This window comes from Labrus bergylta, chromosome 17 (assembly GCF_963930695.1).
Source record: "Labrus bergylta chromosome 17, fLabBer1.1, whole genome shotgun sequence".
Taxonomy (NCBI): Eukaryota; Metazoa; Chordata; class Actinopteri; order Labriformes; family Labridae; genus Labrus; species Labrus bergylta.
Genome location: NC_089211.1, coordinates 10,617,474 through 10,644,223, shown reverse-complemented (window position 1 = coordinate 10,644,223; position 26,750 = coordinate 10,617,474). Strand labels below are relative to the sequence as shown.

Sequence of the window (26,750 nt, the reverse complement as noted above, 5' to 3'; positions counted from 1 at the left end):
CCCAGCCCTAGGTTTGTTGTTTTTCTATTCAAGACCAAGTTTCAAGCTTGTTCAATGAGAAGGCGTAAAGAATACTCATATGCAATAGACAAATACACCCCTGGCCACAGGAGTGAACGCTGTATATTCTGAAGTAGAAAGCAATACACTGAGTCGATTTGAACATTGTTGAAGACATTGTAATAACACTTTAGGTGTTTTCCCTCTTACACCAGCCTCTGCAAACATCTACTCACCTCGCACTCTTTGAAACTGAAACCTGCAACTGTTGAATTGATGAATGAGTTTCCTGTTTCAGTGAGAGCTGTGTTTGGCTCTGGCAGACCTAAGGTCAAAGTTCACTGTTGCCTATGTCTGACCTGCAAATAGAAACAACGGCATCGCGTGCTTTGAAAAGGACGAGTCATTATTTTAATAACTAGTGTACAGCACCTTTGCCTGCCTTGTACATAATCACACTCCCAGACAACAAGATTCAGTATCAGTCGCAAATGCGTAATTTATTTATCGCCATAGCAATATTTCTCGAAAGCAGAATCAGTTGTTCCCCGGTGCACGTGGCTTCCTCTGTCACACAATACCTCCCTGTTTAGCCCTGATGAACAGCTGAAGAGTCCCTTCATCTTTAGCCTCTCTGACAGGAAATGAGGCCCCGGGAGACATTTAACCTCCTGCCCTCATTGGTTCTCAAAGGGTCATGAAGTAGCCAGACCATAGTGTTTACAGCGTTGCTAACTTCCTCTAGGTTGAGGTCATACAAAAGGTCATGGAGCTGAACCGGAATAGATTTAAAAGTTTGAAAAGTGAGAGTGGGATGAAATATTTTGAGACAAATTCATGACAGTCCATTAATTAATGCTGTTAAGGATGAATCTTTCTCTTTCGCTCTTGGGTTGTCTTTGCTGACAACAAAGCGCGACAAGTTGTTTTTGATCATGGAAGAACGAGGGAGCTGTTCAAAGCAGAACATGAAGCAATTCATGCACACAACACAAGTAGACTAAGATAAAAAAAAATTTAAAAAAACACTTGGTTAATTGGTTGCTTGATTCAAAATGTTCTGAATCTAAATGTCAAGTTAGAGTTTCACTCTTAAGCCTGGTGATGAAATACAACTAAGATGGAGGAATTCACACTCAAGACGCAAGAGGTACAGCAATTCATGGAACCAGCCACCATGATGTTTATTACAATCAACACCTGAGCTTCTCCTGCTGCTGCATGCGTGCATGGCTGTGCCATCAGAAACCATTTAGGGTTCAGTGTCCAAGGACACTTCCAAATGAGGACTGCAGGAGCCAGGATTTGATCCAACAACTTCAAAATGGAGAGACAACCGTCCCAATACTGAGCCACAGCCAACCCACAGGTGTTTAGGAATCCCAGTGTAACCTACTGATTTTCTGATTACTCATATCACACAGTTTTCTGCCAGGAGAGCAATTCATTACTCAATGGAAAAGAGAGGAACTGGTCTCCCACACCTTTGTTCTTGAAGATGGACCAAATGACTGTCAGTCAAGCTGCCAAGAACGACTGTAGTATGACAAGATGTTCAAAAATAGTCTAAAAATGCCAAGAAGAATAAGTGAGTGTGTGGCAGACTAAGCTTGAACACTTGAAAGCAGACCTTGCATAATTTGAGATTTATATTAGGCTGCAGTAAAGAATAGTATCTCTCTTTTTTTAAGAACAAATGCTTGAAGAATGAGGACTTGTACTTGGAGTGATAGTACCTCCGGGAAAATGTCTCAAAATATATTTTTCCTGAAATACAAAAAGTTTTTTTCTAAAGTAATATTTTTAAATCCAGCCTTTAAAAAAGAAAGGGGGGAGGGGGGCTTTTTCCGACCAGGGCAACCTTATACTGGTTGGTAACACATCACTGGGTTTCTTCTTAACTTTGGTGTTGTAGTAAAAGCAGAAAAGATCTGTCCTGTATTATAAACAAAATAGCTCAAAATGCCTAAAGAGAGAGCTCTGACATCATCAGAGAGAGCAAACCTGTGTTCAGCCCCGTTAATAAATCATCATCATCCAAAATCATATTTAAGCCAAGTACTACACTAGGATGATGTAGGATCTATGGCATGAAAGCTGTGTTTGACTGAGAAGCTCCTGCAAGTATTCCAATAGCAGATCCTCAGCGTAAACACAATTTACCATAGAAATGAAGGATTTAGCCTCATTTGAGCAAACAGATAAGATCAAAGAGGAAGAACATAAGAGGAGGGGGAAATTGAGGGTGACATGCAGCCTGAATAGCACGTTTAATCGAACAGAAAATTGCGGTTGGATTGCCAGGCGGTAGATGTGTGAAGAAATTAATCTTTGCCAAGAAATCATCCACCTACTGATGCATTCCCCTCACCTTTCCTTTTGCTTTTAAACTGAACATGACCTCTCTCTCTCTCTCCTTGTTTAAATGTGTCTCCATGCAGGTGTGTGTTCACGATAAACAGCTCAAAGACAACTCTCAACCCCTGTTTGAAATCCTCAATTTTGAGCTCAATTATTAAAAAACCATGACAATATGTAAGAATCTCATTTTTCCTAGATTTTCCTCCACTTACATTTCTGGCAAATAAATTAAATATAAACTAAAACTGACCTAGAATTACTCTATTAGACTCAAAAACTGGTTAAGGGATCTCAATTATTTGAATTAAGATAGCAGAATTCATTTGGATTAGTCATTTGTCTTAATAAATGAAAGGAATGGAATTTCATTAGTGTGACAAAATCCACTTTAGAGTTACTTCTTGCACAGTCTCTATGAATTTAGCTTTCAGAGAAAAGACAGAACTGACAAAAAATTATATTACTTGTGGTGGTGAGATTCCTCATTCATGCAAACTAAGTGAAAAAAGTACAGCTATGGGGGTCTGGGGTTATTATCCCCCAAGGAGAAGCAATGTTTATATTATAGCACACAATTAAAGTCTTTAAGAACAATTTCAGATTTGATTATACGTAGGCCTTGGCGATCGAACGATAACAATAATTACCTTATTATGAGGTGGGTTAGTGGGTAAAACAAGTTATTTTTGGAAGACTACTAAAATGTGCCAGTATGTGGGTAGATGTAAGATAGTGCGAGCTGGTAAATCAATATTACACGTAAGGAAGTTGCCCTCAAACTGTCCAGCTTAATGCTATTTGTATGGTGTTGCTCTACAAGGCAGTTGTGACTGTGTGAACAACTGCCTTTAGAGAACATTAATCCCTGTGACCAAGTGAATATTTCAACATGACAAATTAAGTCGGAAATCTTCTTGTTGCTTTTCATTTTGCAATAGTAAAAGCTCTCACAAAGTCTTCCGCAGCCTCATTTATCTACTAAATAGTTTTGGCAGCAGCAGGCTTGCATTCATTCTTCCGATATTGATTTTGTATGCTGCCCATTTCTTTAATTATTTATTGAAATGATATGCCAAGATGTTGAATTGTTAAGGAAAACCATGACAGCATTATCCTACATATATTTAAAACACCGGTCAACTTTTTTTTTTGACCAGGATGTCTCTGAATGAAGCTGTCAAGTATTCTTCACATTTTGTCTTAACTGTCATCGCGAACAAATTAAAAAAAGACCTGAAAAAGTGATTATGTGTTTGTTGCAGCATGAAAATCTGTGATGCACAAAATCTGGTTCACACTTTACACAATCAAAAACAATGAGCCTTTTGTTCCTGAATGGATACACATCCAAGAATCACTTCCCATTACACCTCGAATAACTCAACCCAGCTGAAACATTTAACAGTATTTGTGTATTCTTTGAATTACATTTCCAATTTCTCTGTTGAACTGAAACTCTTAAACAACTATGGGGGGTTAGAGAGAAAACATAATTCACACATAAACTGTTACTTTCCTTAACAAGGGGACATCAAAGAGCACTAAAACACCAGGGGAAGAATTCTGTTGTCTCTCACTGTTAGGGCCGCCAGTATTGCTAAAAGCTGAATTATGGATGTATTTTCTTTTATTCACTCTGTTGTGTGATGTGAGATAAATCTAGGAAAAGACACAAGCTAAGTGTTTCATTTCCATAAACCTATAAACACATTTCCAACGATCAAAATGTTTTTGTTTTTTTTACAGGATTCATCACCACTTTTAAAAGGGGTTCACCCCTCATGGACAAGTCTTGAGACGAAAAGTAGAAAGAAAACCAGAGGAGGGACCTGTTTCTTGCAAATGAAAAATGGGTTCCAGGTTGTGTTGATTAAAAGTCATTATCTACTTCTAAATACCAGCATGATCAGCCCTTTGTATATAACTTTTTGAAAACAAAACCCATCGTCTTGTTGCTGCTGTGACTCAAACAACACTGAAATGAAACCGATCCAGGCACATCATCACATAAATGACCCGCTTTGTGGCCACATTGGTAACCAGCTATGGGACGAGGATCCATTGATATAGGATTGCACTCACTCAAAAATCTGCATCACCTAAATGAGCCTTCAACCTTATGCAAGAAATGTCCACAGAAATGGCTGGGCCCTCAAAAACCAAGTGAATGGGCCCTCCAAAGATGTCATTTAATTATATCATTACATATGCATGTTGGATTAGTAGTCTGTGCTAGCTTCCTGGATAACATTTGCCTCCTCTGCCTGGCTCTGATCAGATTCTGGAGAGCACTGACAAAAAAGCCTTCTCACTGGATATTGTTGGAGTCAAATGCTTTCTGGCATCCTGACTTTTGTGCAGGTCCAGTCATGGTTAAACCAAGCCCAAAATGACTAACAGGTAAGTTAAATGGGTGTTACATAAAAGGGTTCATACCGTTTAAAAAGAGGGGATTTACATTGTGACACAGGCAACAATTAATAAAATGTGTTTCAAAGAAATGGTGAGTATTTAAGTTTGAAAATGTTTGTTTTGGTTGCTATTTTTTTTTGGATGGACAATGTTTTATCTATTCCTAATGGGTGGGCCTTGACCTTATGCCCACAATGTCAGATGGCAGCAGTCTGTGTTCTTGTTTCATTTCAGATAAGAAACTGACAAGTCTCTGTTTTTGCTTCAGGCAACAGATAAGTACCAGCTCATATGCTTGACATCAAATCCTACAATGTCACTATTGCATATGCATACAACGCAATTGTGACGGGTAAAGGATTTACGCATCCCTTAGCCAGTCAAGTTTTTTTATTTATTTTTTTTTAGCAGAGGTTCTGCACAAAATATCTAAGTATGAAACATCAAATGTTTGACAATACATTTTTCTGTCCTTTATATATTAAAGGTTTGTTGTCCCATAATGAAGACATTTTCTAAATGTCAACATAACAAGACATGTACATTTATAGATAGGTCACATTTCATCCAAGAATTTTAAAAGACTTTACTTTCGGGGGTATTTTGACTATTTATGTTAGATTGACTGCAGTGCGAAGACAGAGAACAGACAGAAGAGATGGCATACACCAAAGTCATCTGTTCTCATCATCCAGCCTGCTATTATCAAGCAGATGGCTCAAATGCCACCCTGCTGAAGCAATCCATCACTTCTCTTCAGGACGTGTTTGTTCGCCTACAGATACAATGTGAATATAATGGACTGAAATCTGACTTGTTGACAAGATGCGGTAGATTCTAATGGATGTGCTTATTCTGACACCCAGTTTCCATTCAGTTGGAGGTGTGAATGTCAATTTCTAGACATTTGGGAGGAAAATCTGTCCTAATTTGCATGTTTGTGTGAGTGAGAGCGTGACAGCGAGGATTAAAATGTGACTGTAAGTGAATCATCTAATCCCCGGTTTAGGAACAGCTGGTTGTACAGAGAGCTGAGACTCAACTTGTGTCTGTTCCTGGAGGCAGCAGGGAGGAAGGTGAAGAGACAGGGATGTTAGGAGAAAGCATAGAGACAAAGAAAAAGGGAAGCGAATACAAAAAGTAAATGACAAAGAAGGAGTGGGGGGAAACAGAGATAAACAAAAGAGGGAAGAAAAAGAGAAAAAGTGATCATGCTCAGGGGGAAAAAGTAACACAGGAAGTGGAAGACTAACAGAATGGAGACCTGAAAAGAAGAGAGGGCATAAAATAGAAAGAGATTGTGAGAGACAGAAGCTTAGGGGAAGAGGAAAGGAGTCTCTGGCTCCTTGCAGAACAGAAACCAGGTTACTGGGAGAAATTAGGCTGAAGCAGGATGGTGGAACACGTTTTCATGTACTCGAGTAAGGTCGGCCCTCATTTATCAGGTGTTAGCACGGTTTTATGACTCAAGTGTGAATATCCTCATTTCCATGCCGAATCTGCTTCTTCTAACGTGTGAAACATAGAGTGTTTCAAAGCAAACACTTACACTAACACAATCAGAGGCACGGACACAAATTTACAATAAACCAGAAATATGCAAATATTCTGACTACTGACAACACTTTAGAACAATATGTAAAATCATGACACACACCTGCCTTTGCTTGACTGTTTGGCAAAATGCATTTCTCAGGTTCTGCAGGAACCTCTTTGCTGAGACTATTAATCTGTGGCTCAGGAGAGGATTTGCTTCATCCATGCCAGCAGCAACTCAGCTCCATTTAAGAGGCCAACAAGAGTTTCAGTTTAGTGTCAGTTCGAAATTTGGCAGCCCCAACTTATTATGGTAAAAGGCTATGTAGTGCACAGTAACTTAACGAATGCAATATGGCACTTGACTAAGTATGAATGAGTGAGGGAGGATTTAAGGACATAAAGAAAAGGGGGAGGGAAAACAAGGATTTAAAACATGTCAGCCAAAATTTAAAGCAAAACAAACTGATGAAGGCAATTAGAACATCCCCTTGATTTAATTTAAGAGCCATACATTTCAGTGGCTCCACTCGGGGGGGGGGGGGGGGAGCCCCCAGACCTTCTTTGAAGTTCTTCTCTCTGTGGGCAGTAATGTGGCATGGCACAGAGCCAACGGCCACAAACACAGGGTAACTGAGTAAAGCTCACCCAGTCTCCCCTGATAGACAGGATAAGGGAGGAAGGATGTAAAGTTACACACAAATAAAAAGCCTTAGCAAATGTACACACACACACACACACACACACCTGATGGATTTTAACTATCAGAGTCAATCTTCAATTTGTTTGTTTACTATCTGTGTGTGTGTGTGTGTGTTACAGTGACATGCCTCAGGCTATCTATTTAAAGCACAATTAAGAATTCACTTTCAACGTCAGTTCTCGCTTGCACTTCAGAATAAAATGTCCTACAGGATCCAAAAATAGAGAAATGAGAAATTCATTTTTTTTTAAATGAACAAATGTGTCATGATTATAATTGTCTTATGAGGGGTTGTACTTGCCACCGTCAGAACTTGGACTAGGTTTTGAAAGAGTGTGTTTTCTTCAGCAGTACACTGAAGGTGAGTAAGAGGTGCGCACGGTTTAAATTATTCTAATGCAACTTGTCGTTTTGGGTCTTTTATATTGCTTCATCTTCAGGCAATCTCAGAAGAAAGGTCATTCCTTGTGACATCATTGTCTTTCCGTCAAAAACTCAGTCACATAATCAATATCACATGTAGATCTTTTTTGATAGCTGTGACCTTTACAGATATAAAAAACAAAAAAAGAAATCAACAAAGTCTACTTTCCAGAAGCCAGCCACAGTAAATAACAGAAAAGGGTTTTAAATTATTCTACAAACATGTATCCTGACTTGAAAGATAAGAAGAAACAGTAGCTCAGATAAAGTATGGATTATTATACGCTCCTGAAGGTGCTTAAGATGATACCCATCTTTGAAACTGCCTTCAAAGCTGCAGGAGGAAACACATACATGAGGATTTATTTATGGATTGCCTTGAATGCAGATCATGCCAACACGAAAGCTATGCAATAGCAGCCATATGTCACTATAGTACATACAAAGAAACCAATGTGTCCCTAGTGTTGGTTGAGGAATGCTGGCAACTGGCATGGCTATAAGAGCATGCAATGTGAAAATACACACACATACATGCACGGACATGCGTGTGTGTGTGTGTTCATGTGTTTGACTTTATTTTTAAAACTTGATTTGGAGAACATGGCCCTGCTTTAAGCATTTACCCAACTGCAACATTTGGCCTGGTCCGTGCAATCACTTCTACTACAAATAACACAATCTCGAGTACCACTTGAATTTCAGCAGACTGCTAGTGGCTCATTATATTCACTTGATAGGGAGTTGAGAATTGAAACTGGAATAAAAGAAGCTGGGCCTAATTGTATGTGGCAAGTTTGATGGAAACGAAGCTTATCTCTGCCACCCACTCTTCACTTTCTCATGGCTTCCCTCACCCTCCGCACTAATTCTCTTCATGTCATTGGACCTTCAGAAAAAAACGGGATCTTGAGAACAAAGCGTTCTTGAAGTTGACTCCACAGAAGATAAGCAATCAACATCATCCCTACTTGTTTCATTTTTTTCCACATCTGCTCCGCTGTGAGTTGTTAGGAAATGACAAAGACACACACACACACACACACACACACACGCACACACACACACACACACACACACACACGACCAACCAATCATGCATACGCAGAATTTAAAAGCAACGCAAGAAGAATCTGACATGCACAGACGCTCAAAACCACATTTATTATCATTCTGCCAATTTCTGCAAGCAATTTCATGAACAGCTTTGTTGTTGCCTTTGGGTTTTCTTGATCATGCTATTAAAGAAGTCCAATGGCATTGCTTTGGATTATTTTAGGCCTCAGCATGCAGAGCCAGCACAACACCCGAAACCACTGTAATTACAAGGTCTGGTCGGCCCTTTGAATAGCAAGGAAAACCAAAACCTAGATCTGGTCAAAGACAAGAGGGAGAGGCGGGGCTCCACGGGTTAAAATAGAACTGTCCACATGGAGTTGATTTGAGGTTTTCTATATGGGGAGCCCTGGAGTGGGCACGCTCAAGTAATAAAGTCTCTCCAAGCCAAAAGGAAAAAGATCATCGCGTGCAGCTCCGTTGTGGAAAACAGCCCTCACTTGCCCACAATATTAAACCGTCAGTACTGTAAAGTCAAACATAAAGGGGTGAACTACTGTGCTTCATTTTCCCTTTGAAATGAAATGTAAATGAAGTGCTTCGATGGAGCATAGAGTTCCTGAGTCACAGCAGTATTGTTCCATAAATCAGTTCAATCACTGTGCTATTAAATTAGAAAACTCAGTAGAGAAAGAATTAATGAGTTTCTTTGTAATTGTTTCTGAAATGCACATACAATATTTCCCCAGAGAACCAGGTACTACTTTTTTTTTAACAGACTAGTCTGTGCTTTTAAGCCAGTCTCTATAAAAGTCTAATGCAAGTAAGACAATTCCCGAAAACTATTTTTGAAGAAAAAACTTACTTAAGGCTAAAGTATAAGATACCAAGAAGACCTGTAGGATAAGTCTGACTGATCCTTCATTTGCCAAGGAAACCGTCCTGAGTCTGACTGACAAGCCAGCTGAAGAACTGAGCCCTGCCACATTAAAAGTCTCAGTGTCACAGCCCCGCTGCAGGTCTGCACTGACATGTTTTCGGATTTTGTATGTTATGCTGAATTTTCTGAGTATGATGTACTTGTATCTGAAAAATTCAGGAAGACAGACATCTTTAGGAGGATTAAACAGATCTGACTAGTTTGCTGTGGTTGCACAATCCATGTTTTTCAACAAGTTTTTAAGTCCTTTTTGACTAAGGAAGACATCGTTTTGACCAAGTCAGATTGTATAAAACAAACCATAGTCTTAAAGGAAGAATGTGTACAATTTAAGACATAAATATAGCAGAAATCAAGTATGTAAATATCTCTCTGTGTCATGACTGTCTACAATGAGTGAGAAGCGCGAGTCCCGCTGGTTCTTTTAGTCAAGGACTTAAGAAAAGAATAACAAAAAACTCACAGCTTTTTTTAATGTCATGTCAGCGTTTTTAGGTCACGGCCATTCCGTGTAAATTTACATGCAATGTTAAGCTAAGAGCTAACTAAAATGGGCTAACTTTAGCCCACTGACACAACAATGAAGGCCAATTGGAGCTCAAGTCCAAGGACTATTTTATCCCCCACTTGCAAAAAAAAAAACATAGCTGCTTACTCCTTCGTGTTACGTGCATCGCTAGAGGAGAGCAAAAGCTTCATTCAGGATGGCGGAGGTGTCGCCAAACAGCCGATTGTTCTGGTTTCATGCTAGTGCTCGAGGGCGACATCGACTGGATCAAGAGGTCGCACATTCTTCCTTTAAGTGCTTTCACACTTGCACAAAACTCCTGAAAATCTACTGATATTTGCAGTATGAGCCAAATTTTTCACACAGAATTTATCCGGAGTTTCTCCTGCAAGCCCCCTAGTATTTAGAGAACGCAGCACAATATTATCAGGAGAATTTATCTTGTGCAAGTTTGAATGCACATGACCGATAGGGTCTCCATGCACATAATGAAACGGTATAGCATTATGTTTTCTGTTCTCCAGAGTCTTCTTATGTTGATATTTTGATAATTGAACTATAGCATTAATATCAAGGCAAATATTCTCATTATAGCATTGAACAGCTGAGTCTGTCACTTTGTCCACCACCTCTGCATCCTTCTTTTTAAGTCAAGTCTTGCCTCAGGACACCCCCCCGCCCCTACTCCCATTTGACCAGGATAGTCACCTGCTGTGAGGTGTATTTGTGTAAGACCAGATCAGGAGGATTTCAGAGGCAGCCCTCCAAATTTTCAGGAGTGCATTATGTCAAAACGGCTAAAGTCTAACATTTTATCAGTCTAGCCCCAGATTCTGCACCACAGGAACAGAGAGGACATTACCAAAGACAAATCCAAACACATGCAACTTGATATTTTACCAGCCTGCTTGCTACAGTTTAAGTTATAAATGCACTCAAATCCATCTGGTGTTGTCATTGAGTAAACATCAAGCAGAAGTGTTGCAGCTGCCAAACATCAGTCCCACACAGTCATGCTGCAGTGGCAGCCGATAAAGTTGTTGAAATGGCCTCTAAGGATATTATAAAGTTTGACAATCTTCTCACAAAGTTGCAGCTCCCTGGAGAACTTTTACACATAGCAAAGCTGTGATGACAGATTGGATGAGAGTAGATTGAAGGACTGGCTGCTTTCCATAGTATCCCATATTTTGCTAAAAAGAAGAGGATGTATGTTAAATGTCAAACTGTCTCCTGTTCTTGATGCCAATCATTCCAGAATATCCTGCAATGTAGTCATCACCTCTTTGGCATATAAAAAGTTTCCTTGCCATACATATAAGCCTTGTTATATGGCACTTCGGACAGAAAGGCTACACAGCTTCATGGAAGTGGGACAGCCGGGCAAAAGTAGGGCTGTTTGCTTATAGCAAAAATTCTAATCATGATTATTTGTGGTTGATATTGAGATCTGATCATGATTATTATACACGATAACTTGTTGTTTTTACATCATTTGCGGCACTTGCATTTATCAGAATTGCAATAAAACAAGTGAAAATATATCAAAAAATATATCCAAAACTTCATATTATAGTTAATAAAAATAGAAAATTATAAGCAGAATGCGCCAAAATTGTTTCATCTCAATTATTTTGTTTACATGATCGTGGGAAGCCAAAATTATAATTAAAGTTGATTAATTTTCCAGCACTAAAGTTGATTGATTGACACATGAAAAGTAATATGAGTCAGTAAGCATATTGTGTGCACTCTGAAGTTATTACACACGTTAAAAATACACTGCAGGAGGAACATCCAAAAGCGATTTCTCTTTTACTTAAAAATAGTCCCGACTTGTGACACTATTTACATGATCTATCCTCGTTCTTTTCATTGCAGTGGGCTTTCCATTATTGTTTCTTCATGACTTATTTCAGCTCATGTTTCACTGTACTTTACCCCACCTGTCAACGCTTCCCAGTTTTCTTTTCCTCGTCTCGGCCTGTGAGGACTGTGATAAACTGGCAAAAGAGAGACTAGATGGATTGGAAGAAGGCAATTGAAGAGAAAGAGGGGAGAGAATATGATACGAGAGAGCAAATGATGGTGGTAGTGATGGTGCTGAGTAAGTTGGTTGCATGAGAATTCAGTATTATGAGGTCTAGAAGGGAGGGGGGGAGAGTGGTGAAAGAAAAATGGCTTTCACCAAGAAGCTTTTTCTCTTCCATTCAGTGGACAGGACTCAGCACCAGATGGTTTTCTCATTGAAAAACATATTAAGCAAGATGGGAATAAAAAGCAGACTGGCAGGGTGTGGTTATCCAATAAAAACATGCTGCACACTGGTTTTACAATCAAGTTTTGTTTCTCAAACCATCTCTAGAACCTTTGAGGGGAATAAATGCTACGCAGATGATGTCAGTTTCGAGAAGATTAAATTGTTCTTAAGATACTTTTATCAGCAGCCAATCGAGTCACCTCAGTCTAACTGCATGACAGCTGCTGAAGCAAGTACAGTGCTGCTGCCGTTGTTGAACAGCCCCCAAAGGAGCTCTGATGGCCTGTACCAGTGTGGGAAACAGCCATCAGGAGTAAAATGATATGACGTGCGGAAAACATATTGCAGATTAAATTGTAGCTGTAATGTTGTGGTTCCACAGTATGCTGAAATTGCAAATTGGCTCTCTGCGGTGATATCGCCGGCCAGATAACAGCAATACTGGAAACTGGATACCTCAGATCTGTGCTTAATTTGGTGGAGCAATTAATCGCATTCACGGTGCACAGTAATTACAAAGAGAAACACTCTGTGCACAAGCTCAACTAAAAGCCAAGAGATGAAGAGCAGTATAGCTCTGGAGTGTGGTGGGACATGGGAGCAGCAGAGTTGGAGATCAGAGCACGCTTCTGTGGGTAGATGCAAATATGGACACAACTGGGCACACAGCATGGTACAACCCACTTATACCCTCAACAACCAATTATCCACCTGCTCTCACCAGCTGAGAGCATTTTCATCCATGCAGGAGAGGTCCTATTTAAAAAGGCAGACAGTCACATGGGAACAGTGTGTCTCTGGACGGGGACCCATCTGCCCATCTGTCCGTATAAATCCCTTTGGTCACCCTTAAACCCTTTGACACCAAACCGACAACATCAAATAAATATGTGTCTGCATTTGCCAGGAAGACCGGGTAATCACACTGAGCGACACAATCCCATTCCATCCAGGGTGAAAACAAGTCCCTGTAAAAAGTTCCTGATCCAAACACACTATACACAAAGACAACTGGCTCAGTCCGAGTAAGAAACATATTACGAAAGGTGAAACAAAAAAAAACTATAGCAAATTAATTGCTAATTTGCCGACTCTTGTAGTATTTGAAGCTGTGACATTTTTTTAACCTTGAAAACCTTTAAACTTAAACTTTCATTTTACCACAGATATGAACACACCCACTGTTTTTCATGAGAGGTCAGTGTGTGCGTGCAGCCAGGCTCATTGTCTTCACAGACTCAGCATTTTTCAGCTCATTGTTCGGTTATGTAGTTTCAAAAACAACTTCAGGCCACTGCTTCCCAGCACAGGAGCTCGTGCATGTGACTTGTACAGCATGGAATGATGAAGCGCTGCAGTAAAAAGGTGGCTGATAAGCCAAGTTGAATATCTCACAACTAATAAACATAGATCCTCGATAGCAGAACCGAAATCCGGGGCAAAACAGCAGTTGCATTTGCACTTGGACTTAATATGTGGGGATAGTGATTCCTACATAGATGTGTTTCTGCTTCATTTGCAAGAAGCCATGTGTTTATACACACTCCAAGATAGCTTGATTTGCTTTAATACAGCATTAAAGCAGCCTAAAGGATTGCCGACCAAACAACAGCTCATTCATATGCAAGCACCCTGCTTGTACTTTTGTACTTCGGGCACATCCAAACCGTGTCTCAGTGCTCCTCTCTGTGCACTCAAGTCCGTCCCGCTGTCCTCAACTCACTTGTGGAGTCCAGGGACAATTTGTGTCTGCAGCTACAGAAAGAGCATCTGAGACCAACGCAGTGAATGATAGTTTTCTGGCACCACATGTCCACAGGGAGTCAGCGGAGGTGGTGCTGCAACAGCGATGTCCTTGATAATAAGATTCATCCTCAAGCTTAGCTTCCAAATCCAAACACAAAACAAGAGAAACATTGCAGCTGTGGAGAGAGAGAGAGACACTGGAGACGCGTAGCAGATGAACGAGCAACAACATGAAACAATCTTTTTTTTTTTGTGTGATTTAATCTGGTCGGGAAGATCCAGATGTACTACTCAGCTGCAAACAAACAAATAATGTATGCAGATATCACAGCTATTGAAGAAAACAATTAATTAGACTGCTGTCTGAGGAGTTGCTTTTTAGCAGCCTGTTTTATCTGCAGGTGCTCTGTTCATTAAAGTCTCAAATCAAAGCTGAAGAAGCCATATAGAAAGATAGATCACATCTTTGACGCTTCATTTGCTTAGATGCAGATAATTGGAAGTGCTAGATTGATTCAGTTATGTTCGAAACTCTGAAAACAAAATATCCTACCGCCTGATTCATTTACTACAAAACTTTTCACTAAATCCATATAACTCTAGATTTGAATGATTCAATTCAAACATTTAAATGGCTAATCTATTGAACTGTCAGCATCATCTGCTGCTCCACATTTTATTTTTAGCAACCCCATCTTAAACTAAACAGTTATTTTTGGAGCAAGGTGACGTATAGGCTGTAGAACCATGACAGAGAAGAAAACGATCATTCGTCAGTAGGCTGTGATGGAGGTCTGCCGCTTATGCCATTCATGGCGAGGAGGTTAATATTTCGCCAAAGCAGAAACATTCACATGTAGGCTATTGACTGCCAAATATTAAAGTGATACGTGATCTGATTTAATTTTCCATCAGACCCAGCCTGCAACAACGTGCTCTACCGGTGCAGTGGACTGCTGCGATGATGAAAGTCAGATAAAGTAGGCTGCGGTGAGGACAGCCTCTGCTTCAGACCACCAAAAAGTAAGAACTACCAGCTGGAAGAGGAGGGTAGGATAAAAATGTAGACTAGCTGACTATATTCCTCAAGTAGCCTAGCCTAAATGTCCCATTCCCCCCCCAATTTGACAGGCTTGCAGCAAGCAAAACTTCCTGCCCCACAGGTAGAGAAAAAAAGGTAACAAACTTACCACCCCTGTGTCCAGCTGCTCGGTCGTCTGAGATGGAGCCGCTCCGGTCAGAGGTAAAAGCCACAATATCTGCACCAGCAGCAGCATCTCCGGGGAAATATGCCTCATCCACTTGTGAAAAACCGAAAAATTCATGATGCCCCTATGACAGGCTGGTCCTGCAGGGCTCAGACACCGACCCCGACAGCAGCATCCACGGGATAAAAGACACGCCGACAGTCGCGTGAAATGTTCCCTGCATAAGTCTACCTCACTGTGGAGCGCAAACACATGAAACACATTAAAAAAAACCAAGCGGCGGGAAGGACGCTTAGGGTTAACAAGTTTGTTTCAAACAAAACAGCACTTTGTAGCCTTAATTATAAGCTATGAAGACATGTCAGGTGGGGAAAATGTGTAGGCTATTCTCGTCCCAAATCAAGTCCAACAGAGGTTTCCCCCCCCTCCCCACGCAACAAGCAGCACGAGCTCCCCTCCTGTTCGTGCAGTCGCGAGCTCTGGAGAATGAAAGCAGCTGCGCGTGGTTTTGTCCGCGAGCAGCAGCAGCAGCAGCAGCAGAGACCCCGCTCGTTGACGTACACTCAGGGAGGGTGCGTGAGTATTTTGCCCGAAGGACACGGGGAAAGAAGGGGGGAGGAGGTGCTCAGCGCGTCTTTAGTCCACTTGGATACTACTAAATTCATGACGTGAGTTGTAGCCTACGTAATTTCATAGTCTCAAGGGTTGAGAAGACCAAAAAAACACGTGTCTGTGTTGCTCCCCTATCTTTAAATGAGAAATACAAATGTGTCGGCAGTAAGTGGGTTTGACATGCCCTCAGGCGAATCAAGCTTTGAATTTGTTGCATGATTATTATTATTTTTTTGTTGTTGTTTAATCTTTATTCCATCACGTAGTCTATCTCACACAGCAAGACATCAAAATGAAAGATAATCATAGAGTTGATGTTTTGTGCATCCTAAGTCTGACTCTGATTTTTAACAAACCCCCTTCATTTCTCAAGTTTTGGTGGTTCTGGTTGCAGTGGGTTCAAAATATGTAATTGCATGGCCAAGGGCAAAATTAATATGTGGGTCCTCTGTGCAAGGTATATTCACTGTTAGAATGATTAATAAGAGATATGCAACAAATTAGCAAATTTAAAGATGACTTTGTCCTGAAGGTCTTATTAGTACTTTATGCGTTTGGCCTGTCAGGAATGTCCATCTATCTGTCAGCTCCACGCTTTGGACATTGATATATGTCAATTTCAGTTGGCAAGTGAAATTTATTAGGCAAGGCAAGTTTATTTAAATAGCACATTTCAACAACAAGGCAATTCAAAGTGCTTTACACACATTTATAGAGCTCGTGTGATTATAGTTTTGCTTAGCAACATTTAAAACATTAACATATAAAATATATCCAAACTAAAAATATTCAGTGCCACATCTCCTGCTTTGAAAGTCCTACACCTTACCTTTATTCGTGTTCCTTTCACTTCTCTTCTAACCACCTTCTGCTCACTATTGCATTTTTCCTCCCATAACCTTGGTTTATGAACGCAGAGATATAAAACTAGAGACATTCTTTCAGCTGTAACTTGGGTTTCTGTTTTGGGTTCATTGTCAGCCTGCTCTTAGTCTGGTTGACACAAGGGCCCTTCCACACGACACCCTTTACATTGTGCAACAAAGGAGAATCCAGGTTAAAGAGCCTTAACACAAATTCAGATTTATCAATTATCCAATATCCAGTAACCTGCCACAGTTCCCTTAAATGCAGAACCCACATTGTGTAAAATCTCCATTATGGTCATTTATGGTGAATATCGTATAATAAATCCACCTTAAGCTAACTGACCTTTAGTCAGCATTCTTGGGTAAGGAATGACGCCATAAGCAATTGTCTGCTTAGTTTTTTATAATCGTATAATCGAGTTAAAATACACTCAATTAGACATAAATATCAGCAAAAGCTGGGTCACTGAAGTAGAGAAACTGCAAATGTCTCTGAAATGCAAAGATGTTTTATTCTGTACCCCTCATTACACTTCTATTTTCGCCATATTTGAGAAACATCAGAGGAAAGCACAAAACAATTTGCAGAACCGCAGAGATAATTATTACATGAAACACTGGTATCATCCCACTGTGTTCTTCTTCTGAGAAAAGATTCATGTTCTTATTTTCTTTGTGTGCTGCATAATATCGAAACCCGGCAGGTAATGAAGGAACATGCCGTTATAACAAACAATAAGTAAGAGCTACATGGATGTGACATATTAACCCTTTAATAGACCAACTGATGGGTTGATTTACAAACAAATCACAGAATCAGAATCCAAGTCTGAAATATAAAACATGTTTTGAATTTATCACCCTCTATATTTCCTGGTAAGAACTGTCACGGATGCACAAATACACACCTTTTCTGTTTCTTATGCAGATCCATTAAAGCAGCCGTTCATCACCGGTCCAGAGGAGGAAGACATGAAAAATCTGTTTTTGCTCAGCAGCATTACGTTCTGCTATCTTACCACTGAGGGCTTAAAAACTTCTCAGCCTTACTGCTTCTATCCCCAGTCAGCTTTGACATATATTGTGACTATTGAAGCATTTGAATATTGTGTCTCACAGCAAGTCTCTTGGCAAAAAGAAGCCTCAGTTATTCAGTTGAATATTAAAGGAAGGGGAGGAAAAAATCCATTAATTCAACACAGTCTGCTGTGTGCATTTTTACCTGAAGTCTTTCAACATCTTCAGACTATTTCCCAGAGACGATTTAGCTCATTCTCTTCTTTCTGATCATTTAAGTATTAGAAAACCCATCGCCCAGTGCAAACGTGGCCAGAATTTAGTGAGTCAGCTGTACTCATGCATTTTGATATTTGTTGTTGCATTTTCTGCCAATTTATTTGTACCCAAAGAGATTGCAAGAACTAATTCTCCTTGCCATAACATTAAGTCATGTAATATCAATGAGGATTTATGTGACTGTTTTTTGTGAAGCTTATGGGGAGATTCATGTTGATATATTAAATGGCTAATAAATGGTTGCATCGTCACATTACTTCATCTTGTTTATTCTTTGTCCTCTTTTTACTGTGAGTTTATGCTTACTGATGAACAAACATCTGTAGAATATAAATGAGGTCTCTGAATTGAGATAAATGAACACCTCTTCATATAAAGTTGACACATAAATAAAGCTCCAATATGAATATGCTCTGCATTTTCATAGGGGTTGAACGATAAATGTAAAAAGTTAATTTATAAAAAAAGAAAGCTTTATCATCTGCAACTATAGAGATAAGACAGTCTTTGGAGTCATCTGACATTTTGGCAATGATTACCTAATCACAGAAAAATATGCAGGTATAAGCAGTTTGTAAAACTAATTTGCCTTTAAGATAAAGAATGAGGGTCCTAAGTCTAGACACTCCTTCTCTGTTCCCCCCTGGTGGTGGAATTGACTTCCAAACTCCATTCGATCTGCAGAGTCCCTTTGCACCTTTAAGAAAAAGCTAAAGACCCTGCTCTTTCATGAATACCGACGAACTTTATGATATTATTGATGACAATAATAATGATGATGATGGTTTTGTTTGATAATGACGATTTTAAGATGGTTTTGATGCTGATTCTAGCTCTCAAGAACGGCTGTCGATGTTGGGTTTTGCCTCTGTGCACTGCCTGTCAGCAACTGTGTGTCCAATCAGACTTAAAGCTGATCGTTTGCACTTAATGACGTTGTTTCCTCCTCTCTAGATCCTTGCTTGTGTTGTACTTACTCTCTGATGTACGTCGCTGTGGATAAAAGTGTCTGCTAAATGAATTGTAGAATTGTAATGAATCAATTTGGCATTTTGTATCATCAGACTAGTTATGATGGAAATCATCTCTGACCAATGAGATCATTTAGCAGGGACTTAAAACATTCACACATTCCTGCTCCCTCTTTAGTTCAGCTCTCTTCTTATCCAGTCTGGTGAAACAGCGACAAGTGCGAGACCCTCTCCTGACTCACAAAAATGTTGTTTGTGGTTTTTAAAATTGACTCTTTGCGCCCCCTTGAGACACAAAACAATGCATAAACAATATACAAGCTTAAATCAGTGAAATGCAAAAACTCACATCTGGGAAGTCTAGCTCTATTTAACCTGCCAGTGCGTATAAGCTGTACTGTAAACATTGTTTCTGATAACATTTATTTCGTTTAGATATCACCCAGCGCAGTAAAGTCAATGATTGCACTGTAATAAGTCAAACAGTGTCACAGACTCAGCTTCTCTTTCCACTTCTATGTCTCTCTCCCCTTCCTCCTTTCTCTCAAAGTCCTTCTTGCCCAATCTTGCTGTCACAGACTCGCTGACTTTGATGTACAGTTCTACTAAGACTACAGTGGCTCTGGGCTGCCCCACCATAAAATCTACAGTGGATGTGCATGAGGGCCCTCCTGCAGACTTTTCAGGCTTTTATACACACTCTTCTTTGCTTTAGGATGTAATGCATAATTCATATGATTGTGTTGTTTTTTTAAATGGGGATGGCAGAAGAAGCCCAGAAGTGTCCAACAAAAAAGGAGAACACAAACACAAACAGACACTGCTTGTAAGAAGATGTTTAGGTCTTGGTGCAAATATACTGCAGACATAGGTCATTTGCCAGTGCTTAGTTGTTTGTCCTGCATAATGACAGCTTTACCCTTGCTCATAATAGCTCCAGGGGTGGCAATGTTGGTGGGTGTGGCAGTCCAACACTTAAGTCGACACTGAAATATCTCAAAAGCTATGAACTAGATTGCAATAATATTTTGTGCAGACATTTGGAGTCCTCAGAAGACTTTGTTTTTTTCTCTAAGGGAACCTTCTGCTCCTTAGTTCAATGTCTCAACATCCTCTGCAGGGAAAGGACTGCCTTCAGATTCCCTGAAGTGTTAACACTTAACTATTTACAGACTTTTCATCCTAAGATTTTAATTTGTCCTATAGGCATTTTTAGTTTATGACTAATCCGCATGCTTTATTTTTTGTAACGTTAACATGCAAATATGCTGAAATGAGATCGTAAACATGATAAACATCAGCCTGTTATCACTGAGATCTTGTTTGCATGTTGACTAGCATTTAGCTCAAAGCACTGCTTTGCCTGAGGAAAGCCTCAAAAAGCATTAGCATGGCTTTTAGCCTGTGTTATGAGTGCTAACAGCTCGTCGACAGTGTGCTAGCGTGACAACAGTGTTCCAATGACACCTCTGTCAAGTGGTTCCATCTTGTCCAGGCATTTAAAACACTTACTGTAAGAGGGCAAGGCAGCAAAAAAGAGAAGCTGCACTTTCTGTGCCTTGGGGGCAAATGTCCGTTGACATGCGTGTGTGAGCATTGTGTAGGTTCCCAGTCCTCTCCAAAGTTTAATCCAAAATGCAAGTGACTTGTTTAAAGTCCTTAAAGACACCTCATCTATCATTCTAAACTTAATATGTGTGTTTTTTCTTCATCCATTTTTTTCATCAAGTCTGATGCTTACGAAATAAGCAACAGCCATAAGTTTGCATCAAGCACAGATTTGGGGAATTTTTACCTCTGCAAAAGTCATTGCCCCTGTTTGGCAACCCCATTCATGCTAACTTTGTAACTTTCTCATAGTTTCTGTTTATCTTTGACTTGTAGATTTATGTGGATCATTGTTCAGTAATGCTCACTGCTGTTGACCTAGACCAGAAAAGTCAATTTTCCATTTTCCATTTATTATGGTGTGTAGAACAGGGGTTAGGGCAGCCTTTATTTTCTAAGGAGACTCAGGTCTTTCAGCTCTAGTTAATGCTGCAGATGTTCTATCACTGGGTATGGCCAAGCATCATCTTCTAAGCAGTAGTGTGGCTAAGGACAGATGACATTTACAGGCTCAATACGCTCTTTTACTTACATTTGGGTTTTTATTTTGTGTAACTTATTTAACTGTACGTTCATTTCAGAGCAGTCTGGCAGTAGAGTTTCCTTCCAAGCTATTTTATGCCACTATTTCTATCTCTCCCAGTCCTTAGTTCTTTAGTCCAGATAAATGTCCTCTCAACAATGATGCTGCTAGTCTGGTTTTGCTCTAAGGTTTCTGACTATAGTTTTCCTCGTCTATATTGCAAAGCGCTTGTTTATGGTGAATAATATGGTTGTCAATAAATAATAAAAAGAGTAGCGTCTAGACAGTCGACTTTGTTCACATTGTTTTCTGCCTTATTAATACATGATGACAGATGCTGGCTGTTGTGCACTTGCCAGCTGGTTCCTGATTGCACCACACTTATAGTGACACCATGTGTTTGCCCTCTAAAAGGATCCACTTCACTACAGTCTTACCCACAGCTATCCATGGCACCCCTTCTTAAGGGGGAGGGTATAAATAGAAAACCTGTGGGGACATTCCTGCTGCTCTCCACCATAAGCAGGAAGTTGCCACCATGCTGATAATCATTCTGGTCACACAGCTGTTGTGTCTTGTGGTGTAATGTCAAGTAATTCGATGTATTAATTCAATTTGTTTTAAGGCTAATATTAGGACTGTAAGCTTTATATTCATTTGCGATGTAAATATTACAACATGCATGTAAAGTTTACCAGCACAAGAAACTAATAGCTGACTTTGTCAATAAAGATATCAGATTGAAGATGTTTCCCCTTTTGAATCTTTCATTTAGGTCATAAGTAAAGACCGACACACACTAAGGTTGGGTACCAAACTATTCTAATGCCTCCCTTGGATAAAAATGGTGGCATAGTGTTGTGTTTGTGCTCTGCAGAAGAACTACACCTGCCTCTTTAAGGCGCGGTCTCACTGGTCATCCGTACCGTGCCCAAGCACGCTTCAACGTTAAAGTCCAGTTCGTTTGGCCAGTGTGACCGCTCCGTGTCGTGCTCAGGCACGGTACACTTCCTTGGCTTTGGCACACTTCGGAGAGGTGTGCTTCGGCACGGTACACTTGATGCACGCGGGTAAACAACACTGACAGCCTTCATTATGGAGAAATCCAGAGTTTCATTGGCTGTATCTGACTAAAATGACTCAATGTAAGTCACAAAGTAGCTGTCATGCTCTCTGTGTTGTTCTCTGATGTGCGGCCGCGGACTCGCCCGTGGACTCGGCCTCCCATCTATTTTATTCTTTAATTTATTTATGGCTGTGTCTGATTAAAATGGCTTAAAATAAGCTGCAAAGTCAGTAAAGTAGCTGTCATGCTCTCTGTGTTTTTCTCTGATGTGCAGACGCGGACTCGACTGCGTGTCTCTCTCTCTCTCTCTCTCTCTCTCTCTCTCTTTCTCTCTCTCTCGTCCGCCTGTTTGTAAACTGAGCACACTTCATAATAGCATAAAGCGTTCATGTGTTGTATTACGACATTATGTACAAGAGGTAATCGTGCTTTTAGGCACGGTTTAGTCCTGGCCAGTATGCCGGCCAGCATGGGAATGGCGCAGCGGGGGGGGGGGGGGGGGGGGGGGGGGGGGGGGGGGGGGGGTAATCGTGCTTAAGTACAGCACGGTACAGATGGCCAGTGTGACCGCGACCTTAGAGACAAACATGACAGTCTTCTCAAGCTATGGCAGACTGGAGGATGCAGGAAATAGTTTGGGGATGAATATTGGGGTAGGAAGGAGTTATATAGGCGTAAACATATATAGGCGTATAGGCGTAATTGACAAAAGGCATATTCAGATGTTTGCTCTTGTTTTGCGAATGTGGAGAGCAAAATGTCCACCTTTACTCTATGCAGAGCTGCACTCTCTTGCTGATGGAACACAAGTTTCTCCACATAAAGATGACGAGGTAGGGGGGGGAAACTTTATCAAGTTTATTATGAGGACAGACTCAAAAAACAATAATAAAAAAATGGAGTATAATTATAACCTTTTAAATCAAAGCTTCATCCGTGAATGAATCAAGTAGAGAAGGAAAAAAAACACCCACATCCTCATCATGCCTAACAGCTCCCACCTCTCCATGTGGATGAAGTGTGGAGCCACTGACAGCGTTGTAATGATTCAAGTGACGGTTGTATTGACAAAAATTATTTCAATGTTACATTTACAGACTGTATTTACAGAGTTAGAAAGAATTTATTTTAAGTCATATGAGGCAAAAATATTCTACCACTGACCCACAGCTTCCAATAACAACACATTTATTAGCCACCAGTTCAATGTGAAATTTGCACATAACATATATTATGAATACCACAGCGCAACCAGTATTTTTTGCACTCTAACTGTGTGGCTATTTATTCTGGCGTTTGTGACTTTTATGCTTTATTCAATGAGGTCAATTTGCTAAGAAAGGGACCAATCTTTCGCAAATGACTGCATAATGACTCATTGTCATTACAAAAAGTTTGCTCTGCAGCACAGTCATGGGTGCATTTATTCTTTTGTGTATTTTTTGTGAATTAGGCCAGAGTCTTCATCTGATTTTTGACTCATTTGCACAGGTTTATTGGGTGTCAAGCTGATAAATCCTTTTTGTAAATCAGGCCCCTAATGTTTACTTCCACTCCTGGTTCTCATTAGGGACATTTTTTTTCCCTTTATTGAAGAATGTTAATCTCATCTGTATCTAAGTGCAAACACTTAAGTTTTGTTGATTTATTAAAGTTTTCTACATACTATTTCTCCTTTTGACCATTTTATATTTTATCCACACCTGGTATGTTCCTTCTTTGTGCAAGGTGATTGGAATGACACTGATCTGCAGGCTCCCGTTTTGTATCGAATCCCCAACAGTCAAAGTGATTCAAAATAACAGTAAATGCTGTGAGCATGTGTTCTGTCACCTGTTGTTCAGTATCAGATCACTTAGGATAACATAAGGAGTTAATAACAGTGGAGTGCTCACTATGACTTTTGGTTTTGAAGAAAAGCTTTCTTTTCACTGCTGTAAAATCTTGTCTCCCACAGATAGGTTCTGGGAACTCCCAGGGGTCCTTAAGAGGATTAGCCACAAAACAGTCTGAGGATGAAGCAATTCATTTTCACTATGAATCCAAACATAGGCTATGGAAAACAACAAAATAATTTATGACCAATTTGGTTATGGGTTTAATACACTTTCAGTCAGAGAACACGTCCAAATTATATCAGATGAAGACTCTGGCCAAATATGGGGGTTCCCTGGTCTAATTTGTTAAGGGGTTTTAGGGTTGAGGAATTTTAAATTAGCCTTTTTTATGGAACCCTGAATAACTTTAAGTATGACTTTAAGATAGTAATTTCATTATTAAAAAAAACAACATATAAATAACAATACAATAAAATCTATTAATATACGCTGTGATAATTCATGCCATTCTTATTATCCATATAGTGTCATTTTAACTTTCTTTTATTATAGTAGTCAAAGACATGTCTGTTGTGTTCAGGGATATGAAAGATGACTAATGGGGCATGACAGTGAAGGGGCACGAGAAGAAAATAGACCTAGACAGTTTGCACCATTTGACTAACTCCCTGTGCTTACTGTATATGGAAGACCACAACAAGTGTCTAAGGGTATCATTCATTAAAAAAAAAAAAAACTTCCTTAACAGTATGTAAAATCTGCCGCCAGGGGGCTCTCAATAAAAACAATAACAAAAGATGACATCGAGGCTGGCGGGAAATCATGTGATTGATTCTCTCTGCTACTGCTTTGTTATGTCAAGTAGTGAGATAAATTAATCCTTAATAACGAGAAAAGTATTGTTGTTGAATATGAATTAAAAAGTGGACACAGAGACAGTAGGAAAGTTTAGAGGAGATTTATTTCAGGGCAGAGAGCTAGCAGAATGCTGATTGGCTGGCTGATTTGGGATGAGTAAAGGAGTTTGAAGAATTTTGACACTGCTGTTGTCCCGTTGGCTGACTTGGTGATCTTCAGAGTTGCGATGTTTGCAGGTGGAACTGAATCTGAACACAGGACAAAAAGTGTTAGAAAACACTGGAAAAACTAAAGGTGATATACTCTGTCTGAATTATACAAAACAGCCGATCCCCACTTCCACAGAGTAGACGATAATCTGGCAATGAGTGGAGAAGAAACCAGGGTTCTTATATTGAAGCAGATGAGTTCATGAGAAGCAGGTGTGTGATCCAGCCAGGTGCTTGATTGCAAAAGCCACGTCCTCCAGAGAGACAGGAGACACACATACAAACACACGCACGCACACACACACACACACACACAAACACACACACACACACACACACACACACACACACACACACACACACACACACACACACACAAAGTTAGTGTTTGATATCGCACACGCATTCCCTCCCTACACACTATATAGGGCATTATACATAGTAGACTACATAATGCACACATTCAGCACGATAAAAATAACATTTGGAACACTCCTCGGCTCACTCACTGAACAAGGCTCAATAATAACAGTAAATCATTTATAAAGATAGACTAGATCAGGATAGGATAGATCAAATTATCTAGAAATGTTTTTACATATTTTTTCGCACCAAATCTGTTTATTGTGCTTACAGACTCTGGTGTCATCGTCGTCATGAGGACAAGCTAACATTACCTCCACTGATAACCCTTTATTAAAAAAGCTTCCAGTTCAGAAAAAAAACGCCCCCTAAATATGACATATTTGTGTTTCTGTGTTCTTGCTGGTAGCGCCTCTCGTCTGTCTGAGAGCAGTCCAGTCAAAAGCCACTCTGCACTCGCAAAAAAGCTTTGAATTGCAATGCACGATGGTGTATATTGCTTGGATAGTGACATTCCGTTGTACACTACTTTTCATAATGCACCCTGTTATACAGTGAGTGGACTATATAATATGGTATGATTATGCTCACTCAGAATTCAGACACCACTAACAAATGGTGTTTTCACTACACAGTGAATAGTTTGTGATTTCAGAGACAGCCAAAGACCAAAAGAGGGAAGGGGGAGAAGACACAAGGGAAGCATAGGAAATACTAAATGATCACAACCAAGGCTGTGACAGGAAAACCAGTTTTATTATTCCAAAAATGATGGGAAAAACAAGTGGAGATCTTTAGAAAACAACTTCAATTAAATTGTTTGAACAAGCATAACACATTATTTTAAAAGGAAAAATAATTGTAAAACAAGCATAATCATCTTGAGGTAACAAGATAAATGATTAGAGATCTCGAAAACAACTGGATAAAAGAAAATTGTGTGAATAAAATATATGGATACATATGTATTAGGTAAAATCTCTAGTTATAATTGACTGTATTAGGTGGTAGTTCAGCATAGATCAAGGTAATTTTCACATTATTATTCTGTGTCTTCTTTCCTGTCAGTCTGTCTAATTATATCAGGGCTTAATGGGGTTACGTCTTGTCCTTGTCATATTACCTCATTTTACTGTATGTCACCACCTCTTCTCCATGCACTTAACAATCAAGAGTTTTAAAAAAAAAAATCCTCTGCCAATCTCCCTTTTCTTCACATTTTCATTTCAAGCTTCTCTCATTAATCAAACATTAGCCAGATATTGCCGCGTGTTGGTCCATGCACAATCTTGTGACTTCTCCAATGTAGTGTGATGGATTCATGTCTGACCTGGAATAGAAGCTCCAGGAAACAGGGGTTGCAATAATAATCAGGGTGTTCCCT

General features: G+C 39.8%; 1 protein-coding gene and 1 long non-coding RNA gene across 2 annotated transcripts in view; one reads left to right on the top strand and one right to left on the bottom strand.

Moving 5' to 3' along the window:
• LOC109991881 (matrix metalloproteinase-17-like) overlaps window positions 1-15,602 on the bottom strand; it is an 85,505-nt gene extending 69,903 nt beyond the window's left edge. The window contains exon 1 of the mRNA XM_020644305.3: window positions 15,136-15,602. Within this exon, the coding sequence (XP_020499961.1) occupies window positions 15,136-15,270 (135 nt within the window). The 5' untranslated portion in view covers window positions 15,271-15,602. The remainder of the gene's footprint in view (window positions 1-15,135) is intronic.
• A 79-nt stretch (window positions 15,603-15,681) lies between these two features.
• On the top strand, window positions 15,682-18,186 carry LOC136183158 (uncharacterized). The gene is made up of 2 exons (XR_010668988.1): window positions 15,682-15,821; window positions 17,563-18,186. It is a non-coding gene; the product is annotated as an uncharacterized lncRNA (long non-coding RNA).
• Window positions 18,187-26,750: the final 8,564 nt, after the last annotated feature.